The sequence below is a fragment of the Xenopus tropicalis genome, chromosome 10 (genome assembly GCF_000004195.4).
Source record: "Xenopus tropicalis strain Nigerian chromosome 10, UCB_Xtro_10.0, whole genome shotgun sequence".
NCBI classification, from domain to species: Eukaryota; Metazoa; Chordata; class Amphibia; order Anura; family Pipidae; genus Xenopus; species Xenopus tropicalis.
In genome coordinates, this window is record NC_030686.2 from 3,171,083 (window position 1) to 3,189,795 (window position 18,713).

Sequence of the window (18,713 nt, forward strand, 5' to 3'; positions counted from 1 at the left end):
AGTGCAGCAGCAGCAGCAGCTCCAGGGGTAGGTAAAGGGTCAAAGGGAGGAGTTATAGGGAGGGGTATATGGAGCAATGGGAGGAGTTATAGGGAGGGGTATATGGAGCAATAGGAGGAGTTATAGGGAGGGGTATATGGAGCAATAGGAGGAGGTATAGGGAGGGGTATATGGAGCAATGGGAGGAGTAATAGGGAGGGGTATATGGAGCAATGGGAGGAGTTATAGGGAGGGGTATATGGAGCAATAGGAGGAGTTATAGGGAGGGGTATATGGAGCAATAGGAGGAGTTATAGGGAGGGGTATATGGAGCAATGGGAGGAGTTATAGGGAGGGGTATATGGAGCAATGGGAGGAGTTATAGGGAGGGGTATATGGAGCAATAGGAGGAGTTATAGGGAGGGGTATATGGAGCAATAGGAGGAGTTATAGGGAGGGGTATATGGAGCAATAGGAGGAGTTATAGGGAGGGGTATATGGAGCAATAGGAGGAGTTATAGGGAGGGTTATATGGAGCAATAGGGAGGGGTTATGTGGGGCAAGTGAAGGACTTATAGGGTAAAATATCAGCATAAATACCCCAGCAAAGAAAACTGGTGTGACATGGCCATTAGGGGTTTGTTTAGAGGAATAAGAAATATCCACAAATGAATATCTGTTTCCCTAACTCCGATACGAGGCTTAGTCCTGCCATAGAGACAGCAGGGAAACCCCGGGGTACAGCCCAATCTCACTGGTACCGAGGGGACAGAACCTGCGCAGGGGTGACCTGGCCTGCACTCCCACAGCACCCTGACACTCCTGTCTGGGCAGCGAGGGGTTAACCCAGCGAGCGCCTTTGCATGCTGCAGAGTTGCAGAAGCCGACAGTCTGTTTCATGTGTCACAACTTCCCCTTTCAGAAGCGGCTGCATTGATGTGTATGGGGGCCCGGCCGGCTGCACTCACACAGGGGGGCTCCCCGGGGGCCACTGCTCACTCCCACTGATATTGCTTGTCTCCTGGGGGGGGTGCACAGAGAGAGAATTGGGGGGCAGTGTTATTGTGCATAAACTTGTGGGTACAATATTGTGTATTTTGTTCTGAGCAGGAAATGAAGAAACTTCTGGGTTTCCGGCATCTGCCAATCCATCTCCGCTCGGGTACAAGGTGCTAAGGTGCCATCTTCCTCCAGCAGAGCCCTCGGTGAGTACAACGAGCCCCCCCGGCTACCCGCCTTCCCCTGTGGGCTAGTGCCATGTGGGGAGCAGCCCCTCAACAGCCCCCCAATAACTGATCCTCTAATGCTGATACAGAGGCGACGCCGGGGCAGATCTGCTCAGTGCGGAACAGTCACTGCTTCCACTTTGTTATTGCGTTTAATACGGAAAATTGGTTCCAGCAATGCGCGCCTACGGGGGCGTAATAAGTAGGAAATACGGAATTTCACAGGGATCCGACGGGAAAATCAAACCTGCCCGATTGAGATCTGCCCGATTTTAGGCCAGATATTGATCAGGGAGGCCTGTCGGGGGTCCCATACATGGCGGATAGGCTAAAGAACCCATGTAGGTGCCCATGTATGGTTGCCTTCAGTGCCCATGTATGTGCCCATGTATGGTTGCCTTCAGTGCCCATGTATGTGCCCATGTATGGTTGCCTTCAGTGCCCATGTATGTGCCCATGTATGGTTGCCTTCAGTGCCCATGTATGTGCCCATGTATGGTTGCCTTCAGTGCCCATGTATGTGCCCATGTATGGTTGCCTTCAGTGCCCATGTATGTGCCCATGTATGTTGCCTTCAGTGCCCATGTATGTGCCCATGTATGGTTGCCTTCAGTGCCCATGTATGTGCCCATGTATGGTTGCCTTCAGTGCCCATGTATGTGCCCATGTATGGTTGCCTTTAGTGGCCATGTATGTGCCCATGTATGGTTGCCTTCAGTGCCCATGTATGTGCCCATGTATGGTTGCCTTCAGTGCCCATGTATGTGCCCATGTATGGTTGCCTTCAGTGCCCATGTATGTGCCCATGTATGGTTGCCTCTAGTGGCCATGTATGTGCCCATGTATGGTTGCCTTCAGTGCCCATGTATGTGCCCATGTATGGTTGCCTTTAGTGGCCATGTATGTGCCCACGTATGGTTGCCTTCAGTGCTCATGTATGTACCCACGTATGGTTGCATTCAGTGCCCATGTATGTGCCCATGTATGGTTGCCTTCAGTGCTCATGTATGTACCCACGTATGGTTGCATTCAGTGCCCATGTATGTGCCCATGTATGGTTGCCTTCAGTGCCCATGTATGGTTGCCTTCAGTGCCCATGTATGTGCCCATGTATGGTTGCCTTTAGTGCCCATGTATGGTTGCCTTCAGTGCCCATGTATGTGCCCATGTATGGTTGCCTTCAGTGCCCATGTATGGTTGTCTTCAGTGCCCATGTATGGTTGCCTTCAGTGCCCATGTATGTGCCCATGAATGGTTGTCTTCAGTGCCCATGTATGTGCCCATGTATGGTTGCCCTCAGTGCCCAAGTATGTGCCCATGTATGGTTGCCCTCAGTGCCCAAGTATGTGCCCATGTATGGTTGCCTTCAGTGCCCATGTATGTGCCCATGTATGGTTGCTTTTAGTGGCCATGTATGTGCCCATGTAGGGTTGCTTTTAGTGGCCATGTATGTGCCCATGTATGGTTGCCTTCAGTGCCCATGTATGTGCCCATGTAGGGTTGCTTTTAGTGGCCATGTATGTGCCCATGTATGGTTGCCTTCAGTGCCCATGTATGTGCCCATGTAGGGTTGCTTTTAGTGGCCCATGTATGTGCCCATGTATGGTTGCTTTTAGTGGCCATGTATGTGCCCATGTAGGGTTGCTTTTAGTGGCCATGTATGTGCCCATGTATGGTTGCCTTCAGTGCCCATGTATGTGCCCATGTAGGGTTGCTTTTAGTGGCCATGTATGTGCCCATGTAGGGTTGCTTTTAGTGGCCCATGTATGTGCCCATGTATGGTTGCCTTCAGTGCCCATGTATGTGCCCATGTATGGTTGCTTTTAGTGGCCATGTATGTGCCCATGTAGGGTTGCTTTTAGTGGCCCATGTATGTGCCCATGTATGGTTGCCTTTAGTGGGCAATTAAGGACCAATTAAACATGTAAAGAATAATGGAAGTTGGTATGGGGACCTTAACGGATGGAACTGTCACTTTCCTTTAGCAGAAGAGCTCACAGGTAAATACAGATATCGGGGCCCCAGCCATTGGGAGGAACATTCTAGGATAAAGAAGTGATTACATGATATTGTTATAATGATTTAATTGGTTTTTAAGTCAGCGAGGTGCAACCTCCGACCCTTTAGGGCTCTGGTACACGGGGAGATTAGTCGCCCGCGGCAAAACTCCCTGCTCGCGGGCGACTAATCTCCCCGAGTTGCCTTCCCCCTGCCATCCCACCGGCGAACATGTAAGTCGCCGGCGGGATGGCAGACGCGGCGGCGCGATTTTGCGCAAATCGCCGAAAAAGACTCGCGAGGCTTTTTCGGCGATTTCCCGAAATCGCCCCGCCGCGTCTGCCATCCCGCCGGCGACTTACATGTTCGCCGGTGGGATGGCAGGGGGAAGGCAACTCGGGGAGATTAGTCGCCCGCAAGCAGGGAGTTTTGCCGCGGGCGACTAATCTCCCCGTGTACCAGAGCCCTTAACCCCCCACCCTTACAGGCAGCAGATAAGGATAATTGGAAAGCAAACAAGGATTAGGGGAGAGGCAGCAGCGCAGAGTAATGAATGAGGTGCTGCAAATATGTGCATTATGGAACGGCCTGTAGGGGCAGGAGGGGCAGGAGGGGCAGAATGCACCTGTGAGAGACCCGGGGGGGGGGCTGTCGGCTACGGAGAGGCCCCCGAGTTTGTTTACCTCTTTCTGTCAGGGTTTCGCTGATACCTGTAGTGTTTGGCAGATGAAACGCAGAACTCGGGATTTAAAATTTGTTGATGATTAGAAATGTCACTTTCCATCAACTCACTAATAATTAAAGTTGTTATTTTTCTGTAGGGGAAGGGCAGGTTAAAGGATATGATCTCCGCGAATAATACACTTTAAAGATCAAACTATATAATTGGCATAGTTTTATGGTATTTCTCTGTACAGGCTATGAGCGAACTTAGGGGCTGTTCCTGCTGAATTGTGCTTAGTACAGGGGAATCCCTATGTGCCATAGTTTTATGGTATTTCTCTGTACAGGCTATGAGCAAACTTAGGGGGCTGTTCCTGCTGAATTGTGCTTAGTACAGGGGAATCCCTATGTGCCATAGTTTTATGGTATCTCTCTGTACAGGCTATGGGCAAACTTAGGGGGCTGTTCCTGCTGAATTGTGCTTAGTACAGGGAAATCCCTATGTGCCATAGTTTTATGGTATCTCTCTGTACAGGCTATGGGCAAACTTAGGGGGCTGTTCCTGCTGAATTGTGCTTAGTACAGGGGAATCCCTATGTGCCATAGTTTTATGGTATCTCTCTGTACAGGCTATGGGCAAACTTAGGGGGCTGTTCCTGCTGAATTGTGCTTAGTACAGGGGAATCCCTATGTGCCATAGTTTTATGGTATCTCTCTGTACAGGCTATGAGCAAACTTAGGGGGCTGTTCCTGCTGAATTGTGCTTAGTACAGGGGAATCCCTATGTGCCATAGTTTTATGGTATCTCTCTGTACAGGCTATGGGCAAACTTAGGGGGCTGTTCCTGCTGAATTGTGCTTAGTACAGGGGAATTCACAGAGCCAAGTGGAACTTTTTACCCACCAAGGTGAATTCCCAAGTCTTATGTCACAACACAGCGCAGAGCGAGGCCCTGGGAACGTGGGCAGCAATAGCCTGCGGTGCCAGGAGATGCCCGGGGTACATTTCTCTAACTGAAGTACGGAGACAGGAATAATATTGTGAGAGCTCAGTATCCGACCCATGGAGCTCCCTGATAGGCAGCGAGACAGCCAAGAGATCGCTCCCTGCGAGACGCTTCCATCTGGGAGAATGGGAATTGCCCAACAGGCTGAGTGGGCTGCGCCTTTGATCGGAGCTTTAGAGCTCGCTGTGCCGAGAAGCCCAAATAAATAACGTGTTGTATAAGTCAGTGGGCTGAATCCGTCAGCGCATTCTGTAAACTGCATTTCCTTGAACTATAACAGTTACGGCTTCACACATTGGCTGCACATTTCCACTGAGCTCAAATCAATGTATCCCCGCCGGTCCCCCATAAATATCCAATGTAACCCAGCCGATCCCCCATAAATATCCAATGTATCCCAGCCGGTCCCCCATAAATATCCAATGTATCCCAGCCGGTCCCCCATAAATATCCAATGTAACCCAGCCGATCCCCCATAAATATCCAATGTATCCCAGCCGGTCCCCCATAAATATCCAATGTATCCCAGCCGGTCCCCCATAAATATCCAATGTAACCCAGCCGGTCCCCCATAAATATCCAATGTAACCCAGCCGATCCCCCATAAATATCCAATGTATCCCAGCCGGTCCCCCATAAATATCCAATGTATCCCAGCCGGTCCCCCATAAATATCCAATGTAACCCAGCCGGTCCCCCATAAACAATCAATATATCCCAGCCGGTCCCCCATAAATATCCAATGTATCCCAGCCAGTCCCCCATAAATATCCAATGTATCCCAGCCGGTCCCCCATAAATATCCAATGTATCCCAGCCGGTCCCCCATAAATATCCAATGTATCCCAGCCGATCCCCCATAAATATCCAATGTATCCCAGCCGATCCCCCATAAACAATCAATATATCCCAGCCGGTCCCCCATAAACAATCAATATATCCCAGCCGGTCCCCCATAAACAATCAATATATCCCAGCCGGTCCCCCATAAACAATCAATATATCCCCGCCGGTCCCCCATAAATATCCAATGTAACCCAGCCGATCTCCCATAAATATCCAATGTATCCCAGACGATCCCCCATAAATATCCAATGTATCCCAGCCGGTCCCCCATAAACAATCAATATATCCCAGCCGGTCCCCCATAAATATCCAATGTATCCCAGCCAGTCCCCCATAAATATCCAATGTATCCCAGCCGGTCCCCCATAAATATCCAATGTATCCCAGCCGGTCCCCCATAAATATCCAATGTATCCCAGCCGATCCCCCATAAATATCCAATGTATCCCAGCCGATCCCCCATAAACAATCAATATATCCCAGCCGGTCCCCCATAAACAATCAATATATCCCAGCCGGTCCCCCATAAACAATCAATATATCCCCGCCGGTCCCCCATAAATATCCAATGTAACCCAGCCGATCTCCCATAAATATCCAATGTATCCCAGACGATCCCCCATAAATATCCAATGTATCCCAGCCGGTCCCCCATAAACAATCAATATATCCCCGCCGGTCCCCCATAAATATCCAATGTATCCCAGCCGGTCCCCCATAAATATCCAATGTATCCCAGCCGGTCCCCCATAAATATCCAATGTATCCCCGCCGGTCCCCCATAAATATCCAATGTAACCCAGCCGGTCCCCCATAAATATCCAATATATCCCAGCCGGTCCCCCATAAATATCCAATGTAACCCAGCCGGTCCCCCATAAATATCCAATATATCCCAGCCGGTCCCCATAAATATCCAATGTAACCCAGCCGGTCCCCCATAAATATCCAATATATCCCAGCCGGTCCCCCATAAATATCCAATGTAACCCAGCCGGTCCCCCATAAATATCCAATGTATCCCAGCCGGTCCCCCATAAATATCCAATGTAACCCAGCCGGTCCCCCATAAATATCCAATATATCCCAGCCGGTCCCCCATAAATATCCAATGTAACCCAGCCGGTCCCCCATAAATATCCAATGTATCCCAGCCGGTCCCCCATAAATATCCAATGTAACCCAGCCGGTCCCCCATAAATATCCAATATATCCCAGCCGGTCCCCCATAAACAATCAATATATCCCCGCCGGTCCCCCATAAATATCCAATGTAACCCAGCCGATCTCCCATAAATATCCAATGTATCCCAGACGATCCCCCATAAATATCCAATGTATCCCAGCCGGTCCCCCATAAACAATCAATATATCCCCGCCGGTCCCCCATAAATATCCAATGTATCCCAGCCGGTCCCCCATAAATATCCAATGTATCCCAGCCGGTCCCCCATAAATATCCAATATATCCCAGCCGGTCCCCCATAAATATCCAATGTAACCCAGCCGGTCCCCCATAAATATCCAATGTATCCCAGCCGGTCCCCCATAAACAATCAATATATCCCAGCTGGTCCCCCATAAATATCCAATGTAACCCAGCCGATCCCCCATAAATATCCAATGTATCCCAGCCGGTCCCCCATAAACAATCAATATATCCCCGCCGGTCCCCCATAAATATCCAATATATCCCAGCCGGTCCCCCATAAATATCCAATGTAACCCAGCCGGTCCCCCATAAATATCCAATATATCCCAGCCGGTCCCCCATAAATATCCAATGTAACCCAGCCGGTCCCCCATAAATATCCAATGTATCCCCGCCGGTCCCCCATAAATATCCAATGTAACCCAGCCGGTCCCCCATAAATATCCAATATATCCCAGCCGGTCCCCCATAAATATCCAATGTAACCCAGCCGGTCCCCCATAAATATCCAATATATCCCAGCCGGTCCCCCATAAATATCCAATGTAACCCAGCCGGTCCCCCATAAATATCCAATATATCCCAGCCGGTCCCCCATAAATATCCAATGTAACCCAGCCGGTCCCCCATAAATATCCAATGTATCCCAGCCGGTCCCCCATAAATATCCAATGTAACCCAGCCGGTCCCCCATAAATATCCAATATATCCCAGCCGGTCCCCCATAAATATCCAATGTAACCCAGCCGGTCCCCCATAAATATCCAATGTATCCCAGCCGGTCCCCCATAAATATCCAATGTAACCCAGCCGGTCCCCCATAAATATCCAATATATCCCAGCCGGTCCCCCATAAATATCCAATGTAACCCAGCCGGTCCCCCATAAATATCCAATATATCCCAGCCGGTCCCCCATAAATATCCAATGTAACCCAGCCGGTCCCCCATAAATATCCAATGTATCCCAGCCGGTCCCCCATAAATATCCAATGTAACCCAGCCGGTCCCCCATAAATATCCAATATATCCCAGCCGGTCCCCCATAAACAATCAATATATCCCAGCCGATCTCCCATAAATATCCAATGTAACCCAGCCGGTCCCCCATAAATATCCAATATATCCCAGCCGGTCCCCCATAAACAATCAATATATCCCAGCTGGTCCCCCATAAATATCCAATATATCCCAGCCGGTCCCCCATAAATATCCAATGTAACCCAGCCGATCCCCCATAAATATCCAATGTAACCCAGCCGATCTCCCATAAATATCCAATGTAACCCAGCCGGTCCCCCATAAATATCCAATGTATCCCAGCCGGTCCCCCATAAATATCCAATGTAACCCAGCCGATCCCCCATAAATATCCCATGTAACCCAGCCGGTCTCCCATAAATATCCAATGTAACCCAGCCGATCCCCCATAAATATCCAATGTATCCCAGCCGGTCTCCCATAAATATCCAATGTATCCCAGCCGGTCCCCCATAAATATCCAATGTATCCCAGCCGGTCCCCCATAAATATCCAATGTAACCCAGCCGATCTCCCATAAATATCCAATGTATCCCAGCCGGTCCCCCATAAATATCCAATGTATCCCAGCCGGTCCCCCATAAATATCCAATGTAACCCAGCCGGTCCCCCATAAATATCCAATGTATCCCAGCCGGTCCCCCATAAATATCCAATGTATCCCAGCCGATCTCCTATAAATATCCAATGTATCCCAGCCGGTCCCCCATAAACAATCAATATATCCCAGCTGGTCCCCCATAAATATCCAATATATCCCAGCCAGTCCCCCATAAATATCCAATGTAACCCAGCCGATCCCCCATAAATATCCAAAGTATCCCAGCCGGTCCCCCATAAATATCCAATGTATCCCAGCCGGTCCCACATAAATATCCAATGTATCCCAGCCGGTCCCCCATAAATATCCAATGTATTCCAGTCGGTCCCCCATAAATATCCAATGTAACCCAGCCGGTCCCCCATAAATATCCAATATATCCCAGCCGGTCCCCCATAAATATCCAATGTATCCCAGCCGGTCCCCCATAAATATCCAATGTAACCCAGCCGGTCCCCCATAAATATCCAATGTATCCCAGCCGGTCCCCCATAAATATCCAATGTATCCCAGCCGGTCCCCCATAAATATCCAATGTATCCCAGCCGGTCCCCCATAAATATCCAATGTATCCCAGCCGGTCCCCCATAAACAATCAATATATCCCAGCCAGTCCCCCATAAACAATCAATATATCCCAGCCGGTCCCCCATAATTAATCAACATATCCCAGCCGGTCCCCCATAAACAATCAATATATCCCAGCCGGTCCCCCATAAACAATCAATATATCCCAGCCAGTCCCCCATAAACAATCAATATATCCCAGCCGGTCCCCCATAAACAATCAATATATCCCAGCCAGTCCCCCATAAACAATCAATATATCCCAGCCAGTCCCCCATAAACAATCAATATATCCCAGCCGGTCCCCCATAATTAATCAACATATCCCAGCCGGTCCCCCATAAACAATCAATATATCCCAGCCGGTCCCCCATAATTAATCAACATATCCCAGCCGGTCCCCCATAAACAATCAATATATCCCAGCCGGTCCCCCATAAACAATCAATATATCCCAGCCAGTCCCCCATAAACAATCAATATATCCCAGCCGGTCCCCCATAATTAATCAACATATCCCAGCCGGTCCCCCATAATTAATGAATATACCCCCGCCGGTTGCCCATATACAGTATATTATGGCACGATAGCTTTCATTCTCCTTCTCTTCTGTTCTACACAATAAATCATGTCACGTGGGTCATTAAACTGCCAGCCCATTGGCCGAACCTCCCTACTCATTTTCATGGAAAGAATCTCCTATTCCCTTCTCAGTATTGATAATTACATGAAATTGAATGTTCTTCTCTTTTCATGATTTGTGTAAAAACAAAGTAAATTGTATGTATACACTGCTACACAATGAACCCGGCTGCCTTTGATATTTACAGTGGTATTCGTGGCATCCCCTGTGCTTGCCAATTAGACCTGGATATTGACGTGGCTTCACGGGAGGGTAAGAATGATAATAACAGTGGAGGGCAGTTGGCAGCTCAGTTGTCCCGAATGCCATTCATAGTCAATGCATTCACTTGAGGCCAATGTTACAGATAGGCTTCATCTTTTGGTGGAAAACAAGCTGCCTCAGGGGGCAGTTATCCTTGCCCTGGGCAAGGTAGCAATAGTAGAGACACACTAGGGTGACCCCTGCGAGAATCAATACTAATATTATTACTGGAATGGAATGGAAACACTCAATCTCCATAGAGCTTATCCGTTAGTGGTTGGGGGCTATGAGATGGTTCCTCCCATCTGTTGACAATGAAGTCTTCAGCAATGTTCCAGCAATGTAACACTGGGTAAACAAACAGGAGTGTAAGGAGTAAGGCAATTACTCTAATGCTACAGTAGGTTGTTGAGTTTTGCTTTAAGATCAGCCGCCCCTGATACAATTCTTTTCTTTTCCTATAACAGAAGAGCTGGTTGATGAGAGGCCCCTGGAGTTGTTGGTGAGAAGGAGTCGAAATGGAAATGTCGAGCAGCTCAATCTTGTCAACGGAGTTCCCATGGGCCACATCCGCCGCTGCCAGTGATATCTCTTCCAAACATCCCGCAGAGAATGAGGGGGTCTCCCCACAAGCTGTATTCCTAAAGGCTCTCACTGTCCCGCTTTATCAGTTGGCCCAGCAAGGGAACATTCAGCCGTCGTTCCAGCTGGCAACTGGTGGCCAAGGCTTATCAGTGGACAGTTCCAATGTCTCCTTGATAATAAACCCACATACGCCAACGGTCACCCAAAATTCCCCAGCCCCTACTCTCACCCTGAAAATTTTAAACACTTTACCAGTTCTACAACCCAACAGCTCACCGATTGTCGCAGGGTCCCCTCTAAGCAAGTCGAAGAACGCAGGGAAACACATATGTCCTCATTGTGGAAGAGACTGCCTGAAACCGAGTGTCCTGGAAAAGCACATTCGCTCCCATACGGGGGAAAGGCCATTTCCCTGCACCACTTGTGGAATTTCATTTAAGACCCAGAGCAACCTGTACAAACACCGCAAGACGCAGACCCATGTAAATAATTCCAAAATGAGCCATGATTCAGACTGCGGTCATTGTCAGGATGAGAAAGCTCCTCAGTCGGATGTGGAATATCCATCAGGATCCCATAATGTATGCAGAGAAGCAGAAAACAATGCATCAGACATCAGGGTCACCATGAAGGAACGCATTCATTCGCTAATCTCAGGAAATGAAGCCGTGCCAGTCCGGGCATCTCCAATGACCTGTGGAAAAATACCAGAGCCAGAATCATCGGCCATTGTCTTGTCAACTTTATCAAACCAGAAAGGAATGTTGAAGGGTCAAAGTTCTCCTACGTCCACAAAACAAATGTACCTGCAGAAGCAGCAGGAATACCTTGTGGATAAGCAAAGGGACAGCAGCCCCTCTGAGCGTAAACTGAAGAAGTGTGAAAGCACCGACTCTGGATATTTGTCCCATTCAGACAGTGCTGACCTCCAGATGTTTACAGGGAGTCCTCTCCATAGTCTGTCGGAGAGCAGCGTTGAGTCTGAAAACCCGCTCAGCGCCGGCATCTCAGCCGCGGACTGTGGAGATAAAATGGGGAAAAAGACACTGGAGGAAAGGATATCCTTGCTAATTTCACAAAATGAAGCGGTGGTAGATGATACCCACTTGGACAATGTACGTCCAAGGAAGACCGCTCTGTCGAAGCAAGGCAGCATTGACCTCCCCATGCCTTACACGTTCAAAGACTCCTTTCACTTTGACATCAAGTCTTTTGATATGAACAGAAAGAAAGTGTCGTTATGCTCAGCCAAGTCTATCTTCACTCCACCCGACAAAAATAAGCCTCTCTTTTTTCATTCTGTTCCTACTCAGTTCTCTACAACTATAGACTGCGTGACATTGGGCCGAAGTAACTCTCTGCAACTTGTAGACAGCCAGAGGGTACCCCCAGATAAAGCCGATATCCCCAGGCATAACTGCCACAAAAAGCAGCCGCTGGACACGAGCTTTGCCAATCTCTTCCTCTCCAATACAGCGGCGTCCTGCACTGTAGATCTTTCAAGCAGCCATCCCCGAGGACTCGTTAGGCAAATAGCCGTAGATGAGTTACCTCAGCCACAGCCTTGCGAAAGCCACGATTCCGAAGAAATAAAGTATAAAAAGACGACCACTGGCGATCGGTCAAGTTCCAACAGTAAATCCATCAACAAAAAGGGATCTCAGAAGAAAGCGAACATGTTCTCTCATGAAAAGTGGCAAATGTATGGGGATGAAACATTCAAAAAACTTTACCAAAAAATAAAGAAAAATGAGGGTATGAGGAAACCAAAGGCAGATGTGTCAGAACCAGAAGAGCTGTTCCACAATGAAGAGAACTGGAAGAATTTGGCTTCTGCGGTGAAGTCTGATGAGTGTCATGCTTCTCAACCAAGGCCTCCATCTGCAGGTTTGGCCTCCAGCGATTCAAATGTAAGCTCCCAGCTCCCTGGTTCACCTGGAATCCTATCAGGGGATAGGATTCCAGGGGAAAGCACAACGGAAAATCAGCTTCCCATTGAAGATATCCAAAGTGCTCCAGATCCCTCCAAAGATGGTCCAACCTTATTAAACTCAGGAATCAAAAATGTTGCATCTACCCAAAATGCTTTATGTGGCTTGGAAAATGAAAATCCACTGAGAAACCTACAAACTGATACATCTTCTGCTTGTTTGGACTCAGTTTTAAGTAAAGTTAATGATGAACAGGGGAAGGTCACCAGTGTTTCAAAGACAGAGGACAGTAAAGTCTTCATTCCTAATAGTGTTCAGTCTCCGTCAAAAAGCAAAAAACCCAAAGTGGAGACTGATAAAGATAACTCGGCCTCAACAATTAACGAAAGTATGAAAAAAGAGAATCTTTCTCATCCTGAATACCAAAATAATGATAAATGCACATCGCTACCATCAACAGAAACAACATATACTAAAGGAAATGTTGAGGACATTGATATGAATAGAGGACATGAAACCATAGACGGGCAGTCATTCGATGAGAATATCTCACCTTCTTCTACATCGTCACAAACCAAGAAAACTCACACAAGTGTTGATTACTCTGGGAAAGTAGGAACGAACATTCCATGGAAATCTGTCCATCAGTCTACTGAGCCATCATCCACAGGGAAAGAAACTGCCTTTTCTCCAAGTTATCAAATCAAATTACAAGCTACTGGGCCACAAGTCATTGCTACCCTCGAAGAGAAACCTGGTAATGGATATGTTAGTTCTTTTGAAGAAACGGCAGCCGGTGGTTTGAGTTCCATGATGGAGCAAAGAGACACCTCATATCTTGCAGATGAAGAATCAGAGAAGGATCACCATGGAGGAGAAGCCATCAAGGTGGCCAACATGACAACCTCATTAATCGTCTCTTCTACACAAGGAGGTTGGAATGAAGTACATTCTTGTTCCTCTACGGTGTGTACCCACTATCTACAAGATAGGCAAGGGATGGGAATGACCTCTGACTATACAGTACCTTTTTACAAGGGTGGATTCTTTATTTCTTCTGAGGTTCCTTGCCCAGATCAGATCCTGCAGCTACTTAGAACTGAAAATTATGAACAAATGTCGAGAGCAGAGGAAAAGGGCTTTTTGGAAAAAGAAATGGTGTCAGAAGATGTTGGCAAGACGTCATTCAGTTTCATTACCAGTTCCAAGGATCAAAGCAGCCTGCTACATTTAAGAGACCCAAAGACGTTTAAGCCTCTCTGGAACCCTCAGGCCGGTGCAACTACTCAGGAGCAACAACTCCCCGTTGAGAAATCAGCAACTGTTTCTTTGGCCTTAGACAAATACAACATTCAATCTATGAAGGTCACCTTCTCAACTTTAAGTACCGAGCCCAAACCTACATGGTGTTGCCTGAATAGAAGTGTCCCCCTTCCAGCTGTGCAAAAGAAATGTTCCTCAGTCTACTCCACCATACCATTTGAGATGTGTAAGGGCAAGATATCGGGTTCTGACCCTCTAGCTTCGTCCCTAGATGTAAGTCAAAAAGCCAACAACAACAAGATCTTAGACTCTATTATAAACCTGACTGGGAATCCAGAACTTCAAGATTCATCCTTGACTTTGCCCTCATGTGATCAAAAGGTATGAAAAGTAATAATTCCCCATATACTGAATTAACTCCCAATTGTATTGAGTTCTTTCTCTGAAGGTCCAAGCAGTGGCAGCCAATGAATATCAACTTTGGGTAGAAAAAAGATAGAAGCCTTGATCAGTCCCTTCTTTTGCCCAGATATAATATCAATTATAATAATTCAATTTTTGCAGAGTATATTCTAAAACCTTCTCTGATGGAGGACCTCTAGTTTAGTAGATAGTTTTCTAACAATTGTTCCACAATATTTAGAGATGGTTTGCTGTATAAAGGTCCCCATACATGTGAAGATCCGCTCGCTTGGCGAGGTTGCCAAGCGAACAGATCTTCTCCCAATATCCCCACCTACGGGTGGGCGATATCGGGGAAAATGTAGGCTAATTCGATCATTTGGCCCTGGGGCCAAACGATCAAATTATATTGGTGGCAATGGGGCAGTCGGTTCGGGGACTGCATCAACGAGCCGATGCGGTCCCCGATCCGACTAAACCTTTTAACCTGCCCGATCGATATCTGGCCAATTTTCGGGCATGCCCCTCGTTCCTGCCCCTACAAAGACCGATAAGCTGCTGAACAGTCCAAGAAACCGATATCGGCAGCTACAATCGGCACGTCTATGGCCACCTTAAGCCACCACTGGAAAATAAAGGAAACATTATACAGTATCTAGCAGAATGAAGACTTTCTTTCCAAGAGGCTTCTTCAGATCATGGTAGGTCATTCCCCGGCCTTCAAACCCTTAAGAGTAATTTCACCAACAGAGATATTAAGCCCTAGGTCCAGTTCGGGGATCAGCTTTGTTCTACTGCAGAGGTTGATGTCTTGTTTCACCCCTTTTTGGTTGCCTTGTGGTGGGAATTCATGTGAATGGCGATCATAGGACACCATTGTCTCATCGGTCTCCAGTTTCACGCTTTTTGGTTGCCTCGTGGTGGGAATGCATGTGAATGGAGATCATAGGACACCATTGTCTCATTGGTCTCCAGTTTCACCCCTTTTTGGTTGCCTCGTGGTGGGAATGCATGTGAATGGAGATCATAGGACACCATTGTCTCATTGGTCTCCAGTTTCACCCCTTTTTGGTTGCCTTGTGGTGGGAATGCATGTGAATGGAGGTCATAGGACACCATTGTCTCATTGGTCTCAAGTTTCACCCCTCTTTGGTTGCCTCGTGGTGGGAATGCATGTGAATGGAGATCATAGGACACAATTGTCTCATTGGTCTCCAGTTTCACCCATTTTTGGTTGCCTCGTGGTGGGAATGCATGTGAATGGAGATCGTAGGACACCATTGTCTCATTGGTCTCCAATTTCACCTTATGCACTCAGTTGACCATGTCTGTGAAGTTCTGAATGTGGGGTACTGTGTTCCTGGCCAAGGGAGCTAATAGGCTACCATTGAAGAAGCCTCTCAGATGAGTGGTGATGAGTTTCAAGAGCAAAACTCAAAGTTGCTTTAGGGTAAACTCTACTAGATACTGTGTTTGATGACCTGGACGAATGAGAATCTTTATAGACACACAGGAGACTATAGTTTTATAGTTTTTTATAGTTTCAACCTCTGTGTATACTCTGTGTGACCTAACACCAGTATGGGGGTAAAATATTTAGCCAAGTAGAATTAAAGGGCAAGTTAGCAACATGTGTATTTAGTTGTGTATCTTCTTTATGGCCCATTCTTTTTCCATTGTCTAGGAAACTTTGGAACCTTTGGGCTGTCCTTTCCCCCACAGCCAATTGCAGGAGAGCAGGATAAAAGAGGAGGATCATGCATCCCGGGCCTTAGCCAGAAAGGGCAACAAGACACTGGCAAACATTCGGCACAAGAAGAGGTATGTAACAAAATCATGGGGAGAGCAAAAAAAAAAAACTAGGATTGGAAGTAAGGTTCAAATAGACAGCCAATCACAAGGCAAGCAGTTCATATGGGTAGGAGGTGCCATAGTGTTTCTCTTAGACAGTACAGTATGGGGGTACAGCTTATTGTGTGCCCAGAACATTCCTTCTCTCTATATTTGTATTTATACATATGGGTAGGGGGTGCCATAGTGTTTCCCTTAGACAGTACAGTATGGGGGTACAGCTTATTGTGTGCCCAGAACATTCCTTCTCTGTATATTTGTATTTATACATATGGGTAGGAGGTGCCATAGTGTTTCCCTTAGACAGTACAGTATGGGGGTACAGCTTATTGTGTGCCCAGAACATTCCTTCTCTGTATATTTGTATTTATACATATGGGTAGGGGGTGCCATAGTGTTTCCCTTAGACAGTACAGTATGGGGGTACAGCTTATTGTGTGCCCAGAACATTCCTTCTCTGTATATTGTATTTATACATATGGGTAGGGGGTGCCATAGTGTTTCCCTTAGACAGTACAGTATGGGGGTACAGCTTATTGTGTGCCCAGAACATTCCTTCTCTGTATATTTGTATTTATACATATGGGTAGGAGGTGCCATAGTGTTTCCCTTAGACAGTACAGTATGGGGGTACAGCTTATTGTGTGCCCAGAACATTCCTTCTCTGTATATTTGTATTTATACATATGGGTAGGAGGTGCCATAGTGTTTCCCTTAGACAGTACAGTATGGGGGTACAGCTTATTGTGTGCCCAGAACATTCCTTCTCTGTATATTTGTATTTATACATATGGGTAGGGGGTGCCATAGTGTTTCCCTTAGACAGTACAGTATGGGGGTACAGCTTATTGTGTGCCCAGAACATTCCTTCTCTGTATATTTGTATTTATACATATGGGTAGGGATTTTATTGAATAAAAACATTACAAAAGGCAAAATAACTTCACATTACAATAACATTAAACAAACACAAAAAGCTTTAAAATCAGAAAGAAACGGTTACATTCCATTTACATTTAGTTACTCATTTCACTTGTTCTCTTAAAATCCATCTCAAGTCTTTTGATTTTTACATTTGCCATTTACTTGCTCCTCACCGGTTCTTTTGACCTGGAAACTTGGGGCTCCTGCTACTTCCTCTGGTCCCTCCACAATGTCATCCTCCCCCAGAGACCCCCACTCATCCTCTTGGTTTTGGCCTTTATTTTTATTTTTCCTCCCTCTTGAAACCTCTTCACTGAAAACACTTTTCCTTTTCCTTCCTTTCCTCCCTTCCTTTCCCGTCTCCCGAACCTCCTCTTCCTCCTCCCTTTCCTTTCCCAGTCTCACCGAAACCTCCTCTTCCTCCTCCCTTTCCTTTCCCAGTCTCACCGAAACCTCCTCTTCCTCCTCCCTTTCCTTTCCCAGTCTCACCGAAACCTCCTCTTCCTCCTCCCTTTCCTTTCCCAGTCTCACCGAAACCTCCTCTTCCTCCTCCCTTTCCTTTCCCAGTCTCACCGAAACCTCCTCTTCCTCCTCCCTTTCCTTTCCCAGTCTCACCGAAACCTCCTCTTCCTCCTCCCTTTCCTTTCCCAGTCTCACCGAAACCTCCTCTTCCTCCTCCCTTTCCTTTCCCAGTCTCACCGAAACCTCCTCTTCCTCCTCCCTTTCCTTTCCCAGTCTCACCGAAAACCTCCTCTTCCTCCTCCCTTTCCTTTCCCAGTCTCACCGAAACCTCCTCTTCCTCCTCCCTTTCCTTTCCCAGTCTCACCGAAACCTCCTCTTCCTCCTCCCTTTCCTTTCCCAGTCTCACCGAAACCTCCTCTTCCTCCTCCCTTTCCTTTCCCAGTCTCACCGAAACCTCCTCTTCCTCCTCCCTTTCCTTTCCCAGTCTCACCAAAACCTCCTCTTCCTCCTCCCTTTCCTTTCCCAGTCTCACCGAAACCTCCTCTTCCTCCTCCCTTTCCTTTCCAGTCTCACCGAAACCTCCTCTTCCTCCTCCTTTCCTTTCCCAGTCTCACCGAAACCTCCTCTTCCTCCTCCCTTTCCTTTCCCAGTCTCACCAAAACCTCCTCTTCCTCCTCCCTTTCCTTCCCAGTCTCACCGAAACCTCCTCTTCCTCCTCCCTTTCCTTTCCCAGTCTCACCGAAACCTCCTCTTCCTCCTCCCTTTCCTTTCCCAGTCTCACCGAAACCTCCTCTTCCTCCTCCATAACTGCAGCCCAGGATTTCCCTAACAAATCAAATCTGTTTTCTGTTTCTACCGCCATCTCTTTGGGCACAGCCTTTCTCTTATTTACTTTCTTTGAGTTTCCACCAACCACCCGCCAATCCTGTTTCTCCGCCCCTTGCTCCTCCCTCTCAGTGAGCTCCACCCCTTCCCCAGAAGTACTTCCTCCGTTCCCCAAATCTGTTCCTCCCTCAGTCCCCCTTTGCACTGCTCCCTGAGTCTCCGATCC

The 18,713-nt window shown here is 47.4% G+C and overlaps 1 protein-coding gene across 1 annotated transcript in view; it reads left to right on the plus strand.

The window, feature by feature from the left end:
* Positions 1 to 1,058: 1,058 nt before the first annotated feature.
* The window catches only part of znf831 (zinc finger protein 831), a 39,920-nt gene continuing 22,265 nt past the window's right edge, over positions 1,059 to 18,713 (plus strand). Inside the window, exons 1-3 of the mRNA XM_031894368.1 lie at positions 1,059 to 1,184; positions 10,712 to 14,404; positions 16,110 to 16,246. Coding sequence (XP_031750228.1) covers positions 10,763 to 14,404; positions 16,110 to 16,246 — 3,779 coding nt within the window. The 5' untranslated portion in view covers positions 1,059 to 1,184; positions 10,712 to 10,762. The remainder of the gene's footprint in view (positions 1,185 to 10,711; positions 14,405 to 16,109; positions 16,247 to 18,713) is intronic.